The sequence below is a fragment of the Pteropus alecto genome, unplaced genomic scaffold (assembly GCF_000325575.1).
Source record: "Pteropus alecto unplaced genomic scaffold, ASM32557v1 scaffold3, whole genome shotgun sequence".
Classification (NCBI taxonomy): domain Eukaryota; kingdom Metazoa; phylum Chordata; class Mammalia; order Chiroptera; family Pteropodidae; genus Pteropus; species Pteropus alecto.
In genome coordinates, this window is record NW_006442484.1 from 49598760 (window position 1) to 49606200 (window position 7441).

The 7441-nt window shown below is 34.8% G+C and overlaps 1 protein-coding gene across 3 annotated transcripts in view; it reads left to right on the forward strand.

Moving 5' to 3' along the window:
* Positions 1-7441, forward strand: part of UBE2E3 (ubiquitin conjugating enzyme E2 E3) — a 76776-nt gene that overhangs the window by 63643 nt on the left and 5692 nt on the right. For all 3 annotated transcript variants that reach the window (XM_006921249.1, XM_025039345.1, XM_015596781.2), the window contains exon 4: positions 7041-7173. In XM_006921249.1, coding sequence (XP_006921311.1) covers positions 7041-7173 — 133 coding nt within the window. The remainder of the gene's footprint in view (positions 1-7040; positions 7174-7441) is intronic.

Below are 7441 nucleotides of genomic sequence, written 5' to 3' on the forward strand. Positions count from 1 at the left end.
GTTTTTTTTGAATGCTGAATAATGTTTCATCATCTGTATGTACCACAGTTTATCCATTGACTTACTAAAGGATATCTTGATTGCTTCCAAGTTCTGGCCATTATGAGTAAAGATGCTGTAAACTTCTGTGTGCAGATTTTTGTGTGGACATAAGTTTTAAGTTCATTAAATACCAAGGAGCACAATTGCTGGATTGTATGTATGGTAAGAATATGTTTAGTTTTGTAAGAAACTGTTAAACCATATTCCAGAGTGGCTATACCATTTTGCATTCCCACCACCATCAATGAATGAGTGCTTCACATTCTTGTCAGCATTTATTGTTGTCAGTGTTTTGAATTTTGGCCATTCTAATAGGTATGGAGTTGTATCTTGTTTTAATTTGCAGTTCCCTAATGACATGTCTTAGTGCCTTTGGGCTGTTCTAACAGAGTACCGTAAACTGAGTGGCTTATAAACAACAGAAATTTATTTCTTATGGTTCTGGAGGCTGAGAAGCTAAAGATTTGGTGTCTGCTGAGGGCTTGCTTGCTTTCTGGTTCATAGATGGCTATCTTCTTGTGTCCTTCCATAGCAGAAAAGGCCAAAGAGCTGTGGGATCTCTTTTATAAGAGTATTAGTTCATTCATGACGGCTATATCCTCATGACCTAATCACCTTCCAGAAATACCCCTGCTAATACCATCATATTGGGAGTTAGGATTTCAACATGAATTTATAGGGGCACACAAAAATTTAGTCCATAATAGCATATGATGTCAAATATCTTTTCATATGTTTTTTTGTCATTGTATATCTTCTTTGGTGAGGTGTCTTTTCAGGTCTTCTGCCCATTTTTAAATTGTTCATTTTCTTGCTGAGTTTTAAGAGTTCTTTGTAAATCTTGGATAATAGTTCTTTATCAGATGGGTCTTTTACAGTTATTTTCTCCTAGTCTGTAAATTGTCTTATACTCTGACATTGTCTTTTGCAGAGCAGATTTTAACTTTAATGAAGTTAAACTTATCAATTAATTATTTCTTTCATGGATCATGCCTCTGGTGTTATATCTAAAATGTTAATGCCATACCCAAGGTTCTCCTGTGTTATCTTGTAGGAGTTTTATAGTTTTGCATTTTATTTTAGGTCTGTGATCCATTTTGAGTTAATGTTCATAAAGAGTATTAAGGCTGTGTAAATTTCATTTTTTTTACATGTGGATGTCCTGTTCCAGCACCATTTTTTGAAAAGACTATCTTTGCTCCATTGTAGCCTTTGTTCCTTTGTCAAAGGTAACTTTTGACTTTATTTCTGTGGGTCTATTTCTGGATCTTCTGTTTCATTGATCTATATATTCTTTTGTCTTGATTATTTTTGCTTTATAGTAAATCTTGATATTGGGTAGTGTCAGTCCTCTGATTTTGTCCCCCTTCAATGATGAATTGGCTATTCTGGGTCTTCTGCCTCTTTTGCCCTTCCATATAAACTTTAGAGTCAGTTGTTCATATACACAAAATAACTTGCTGGGATTTTGATTGGAGTGGCATTGAATCTATAGATCAAGTTTGGAAGAACCGACATATTGACAACATTGAATCTTCTGACCCATGAACGTAGACTATTTCTTCATTTATTTTGTTCTTTATATTTTTATTATATTTTGCTATATAGTACTTTAGAATTTAGTCAAGGTGGATAAGGACTATTGAAGTTATACTAATATGGCATCTTAGTTCAAGCTCTTTCATTTTTGTAGCCATAAAATTAAACCCATGCTTAAGAACTTAGTGAGATTTTTCTTTTTTCATTTCAAATACAGACTACACACATAGGAATATTTATGTTAACAGTTTAACGATTTAAAATGGGACTCTCACCATATACCACAGTTTTCATAGTTATATCAAGACTAAAGTCATTATTATGTTCTTCTCTACTTAAATTTAGTTTAGCTCATTTTAAGATAAGACTTTTTGCCAGAGGGATAAAAAAACATTTAGAATGTAGTATAAATCTTTGCATTTGGCTTAGTATGGGATTAAATTGTATGTGTTAAAAGCATTATATTAAAAAAGTATATTTGTAAGTCGAATCCATTATTAAATTAAGCATTTGAAAGTTCTTATAGAGAATCATTCCAGGGCTGGAAGGGTATAGCGTTTATGACCCTTGCAATAACAGTAATCACTGAAAAAAAAAAAATCAAGCAATGAGAAATGGATTTTGCTAAAATATCAGTTGCTGCTAATGTCTGAAATAGTGCCACTTGTTAGCAGTAAGAGCAGCTAGTAACTGAAAATTCCCAGGTGCAGGTTTATTATTCTATCTAAACCTGCTTTTACTTTTGCTGTTATGTGTAGAAGATACAATAACTTATGGGAAACATGGTATTTAAAAGGAGGAAATGAGTGTTTGCAGGGGAAAACAATAGAATAAGGGTGCTTTTCATTTTCTTGATGGTATTTAAACAAAGAATTAAGTCCTCAATTGTGGAATTTAACTATTGATCTTTCTTTTTGGCATTAGTGCATATTGAAGTTTCAGTAAACAAAGCCCCTGTCAGTTTGGTCTCTGCATTTTTTGTTTGTTTGTTTGTTTCATAATTTGACTCAGAACTGGAATGAATTTTACTTTTGCGATATCAGTAAATTATGAAGTAAATGAACCCTTCCTTATGAAGGAAAAATTCCCTTTTCACTTCCCTCTTTCCTCTTTTTTTCTTTCTTTTTTCTTCCCTTTCCCCTTTCCCTTTCTCCTGCCTTTAAATTTACTCTGTGAGATTTTCTTTTCTTCTCCCGTTGAGGATATCCCACAACTCTTCAGTCACTTTGAGTTATTAAAATACATCATACTTTTAGGGCATAAGAAACCCCATCCACTGTAAATTTGAGAGCCCAGTCCACATTTTGTAACCTGATGGAGCTTATATTTTAGTAGAAGACAGTAAGTCTGATAAATAGATAAGGTATTAGAGAGTAATAGATGCTATGGAGAAAAAATAGAAAGGATATGAAACATGGAGATCATGTGTGACATTTTAGATAGAGTGGCTAGGAAAGGCCTCACTGAGAAGATGACTTTTGAGTCAAGACCTGCAGAAGATGATGAAGCAAAACCATGTGGATATCTTGAGAAAGAGCATTCATACAGAGACACAACTGGTTCAGAGGCCCTGAGGTGGAAGTGGACATTATATGTTGGAGAAACAGGTTGTTCAGCCAGTTGAACAAGGAAGAGAGGAACAGATAAGAAGGATGGTGGTGGTGGTGATGGCAGCATATTATACAATGTCTTGTAGGGTCATAGACCTTGACTTTAACACAGAATAAGAAGGTAAGCCTTTGGATGGTTTTGACCAAAGTTACATGATCTGATTTACTATTTATTCTCACGCTGCCTGTTTGTCATATTGAAAAGAGATTACTGTGGTAGGGCTAGGGTCAAAGGGGAAAGCAGGGAGGCTATTGTAATTAACCAAGCAGAGGATGCTGGTGTTTGAGTTAAGGTGGAGGTGGTAGGAGTGGGGAGTAGTAAAATTTGGGGTATGTTTTGAAGGTGAATGAATAGAATTTGCTCATAAACTGGATATGGGGTAGAAAGAATGTTGTCAAGGATGAGGTCTAGGCTTTTGCCCCTACGAACTGGAAGAATGGAGTTGCCGTTAGCTGAAATAATGAAGACTGTAGGAGGAATTAGAATATCAAGAACTCAATGTGGATGGAACATGTTAAATTTGAGGCATTTTTCAAAATTATTAGACTTTTTAGTGAGAATTTAGTATACAAAGCTCTGGATTTCAGGATAGAAATCTAGGCCGGAGATACAGATTTAGGAGTTAAGAGCTCATTAGCTCTGTTGGAAACTGTAGAACTGCTTGAAATCACCAAAGAATGGATATAGGTAGAAAATAGAAGAGGCCCAAGGACTGAGCTCTGGAGGACTGGCAATATTTAAAGGTTATTAGGGAGGTAAAGAATAGCAATAGTGGTTGAGAAGGTGGGGCCAGGAAAGTTAGGAGGAAAACCAGTAAGTATATTATTCTAGGAAGGAAACAGAGGAAAGTATATCAAGGAGGAGGAAGTAATCAACTGTGTTAAATGTTGCACCAGGCAAAAAAGATTAGGATTTGATAAATGAACTTTGAGTCTAGCATAGTAAGGTTGGATGAGAGCTGTTTCAGTGGAGTGATAGGGAGTAAGCCTGTTAAGATAACATGAGATGTAAGGGTTAGAGGAATGGGGTGGGGGTATAAATAAAGATTGGGGAAACGACATTGTGGTATTGTTGTTGGTGTGATTCACAAGAGAGGGAAAAATAGATGATCTAAGACGGAATGTAGAGTTGCTCTTGTGGAAAAAGAATGAAAACTAGTGAAAGGTGTAATAGCACCTATCTTGAAATTGTCAGCATTTATCACTTATTTTCTACTCAGCTGTGAATCCTCAGTGGCAGATCTGGTGCTAGCCTATAAAATGCTTTGTTTGAATTAGGGTGGAGAGTCAAACCTTGATCCAACACTTTCCCTCCCTCCCCTTCCCTACCTGCCCCAGGTCTTGAGGAACAGATGACACCTTTGTGAGAAGGAGAAAGGGCCCCTTAATTCAAACAAGGCAGCAAACACAAGGGTTAGATTTTAGCCCTTACCGTAGGCTAGGTGTTTTTGGAACACAACAGTAAAGGAATCACACTACCATAAACTACAACCCTACTCAGTCTACTGCAAGACAAAGGGAAAGTCACATTTAATATTCTGCTATAATAAATATATCTTTTGGCCTGTGGCAAATAGCATGATAAGGCAGCAAATTTAAGAATCAAGAATTTGGTGTGGAAATCCCAGCTCTTCTACCAACCAGCAGAGGAAATTTAAGATGGATTATTTACTTTCTGTGCTTTGGTTTCTTCATAGGTAAGGGGAGGGGTTTGGCCTCAACAAGATCCTTTTCAGTCTGAAATTCTATGATTCATTAAAATATAGTAATCCCCAACTTACCTGCTATCCAACTATCTGAAGCATAACAGTTCTGCTAAGAACCAAAAAATATCATTGAAGAAATTTGGTTTCTATGGAGAACAGCTCCCCTTGGGTTCTTACACAAATGATTATTTGCAAAATTTGACTAGGAATTAAATTAGATATAGAAGCACTGAAATTATAAGATGGAGTAAAGCAAAACCACTGAGGACAACACAGACTAGTTCACAGACTTTGTCCAAATCCTGTCTGACTCATTTTGTAGCTGTGGGACATACAGAAAGTATTTAACTCTCTAACTCTTCCCTAGATTTGTAAGGAGAATTAAATGAGTTTTGCACTATGATGCTTTGAACAGTGCCTGGCTTATAATAAGGATGAAGTAAACCTTAGCTAACACTACTACCACCACCACCACCACCACTACTGGTGTGTGACATGTATAGTTTAGAAACATTTTAGTAAAGTAGCTATAATTTAATTTATAATGGTTAGTTTGAGCCACCAAGGGGGAAAAAATAACTTAGAAAAAGGAAATGCCATTGAATCAGGTTTAACATTTTTTTTAAAAAACTAAATTGGTACCTGGTTTTATATGTTTTTAGTTAACAATGAAAATTCACCTAAGAAATATACCTGATTCTCAAGTGATGATAGAACAGTGAGCCATTACTGCAATTATTTCTGATTGCTGTGTATACTTAAAACTTATAAAGTATTATTTTCAAGATATATTTTTCTAAAATAGGCCAAAATAATAAGATTTTGTCATATGTATCTGCCTTGAAGATAGATTATTGAAGCATCCTGTAAACTTTTTTGATTATACCATCAAGTTTTCTACGGCCTTTCGGTACGAACTGTTTTTCAGAGCACATATTTGATTATTGATAGCACTTACCTGTTGTTTATAGGTCATAGTTTATGTTTTAGAATTAATAAAGTATAATAATTAAAGCATTTAAACTATACCTTAGTGTCATATTGCAATTAACATGGTTGATTTATCAGTGCTGGTTTGCACTTATTTTAAATCAAACATACACAGATCATTTCTAAACTGATGGTCACCTTAAAAGAAGAAAAACTTTATATAGTACATTAGTTCAGAAAGTTAAGATTAGTCCAGTGGAGATAATACTAGAGTTGGAAAATCATGATTTAATCAGCATCATCATAGTTCAGTTCAGCTAAGAATCACAGACGGGTGTTAAATCTAGGGAAGAAATGTTGATGAAGAGCAGAATAGTTGCATGGTCTTAAAGAGTCTGTCCACAAGTTGCCTGTCAGTTGCAGGGAAAAGACACTAAGCAGTAGGAAAATTGGACAGCATTTGATCTGGGTAATGAAAATTAACATCACCAATTAGGGACAGGTAAATACCATGTACCTCCCTATGTGATACCCTGAGAACACATCACTTAATGTGCTGTTCTGGCCAGGAATGCACCACCTGCATCTAATCATGAGGAAACATTAGACAAGTTCAAGATGATGAGCATTCTATTAAAAAACCATTCCTCAAAAATGTTAATGTTATAAAGTCAAAGACTGAAAGTCTCCATATTAAAGAAGACTTAGGACATGGATTATCCCAAGACTGGATCCTGAATCTGGAGAAAAATTAAATGTTTTTGTTTGTTTGTTTGTTTAAGGCATTATTGGATCAGTTGACAACATAATTTTGCAAATTGTAGGGTGAAATATTGATAGTCTACTTAGAGTTGTATCTATATTATGGTTGTATTGGAGGTTATTTTAGGAAATGCACACTGAAATATTTATGAGGCAGGGGCTACGATGTGTTCAACTTATTCTCAAATGGCTCAAAAAAAGGGGGTAATCAAGCAAAGTAGGCAAAATGCTGACAGAAGGAGATTCTGGGTAAAGTTATACATGTGTTCTTAGTTCTTGCAGTTTTCCTCTAAGTTTGAAATATTTCCAAATAAGTTTATGCACACATGCATGCACTCATTGGGGCTTATTGCTCTAGGTTGCTAATTTACCTTTAATACTAAATTCATTTAAGATGTTAACGTTCATTGTTTATAGATATATACATTGATTTTTAATTTCTTTTTAATAGTGCTGGGCCTAAAGGAGATAACATTTATGAATGGAGATCGACTATACTTGGTCCACCAGGTTCTGTATATGAAGGTGGTGTGTTTTTTCTGGATATTACATTTTCATCTGATTATCCATTTAAGCCACCAAAGGTAAGAACCTAGAAGTGTGTTCTTTAATATTTATCCCTCTCCAAAATCAGTTTGTTAAATGTGTATTGATGTAATCATTTTAATTTCATTGTTTTTCCTGGATTGATATGGAAACTTGTGTAACCAAGAATTTTGAAACTGTTAAAGTAATTGATTTCTGCCTTTTACAAATAACTTTGCAATCAGCAGAAAGGTTGTTTGTTAATTGTAAATAAAAGCATGCCACTTTGCACATCAGTGAAGCAGATAAATTTTAGGTTTTTAATAA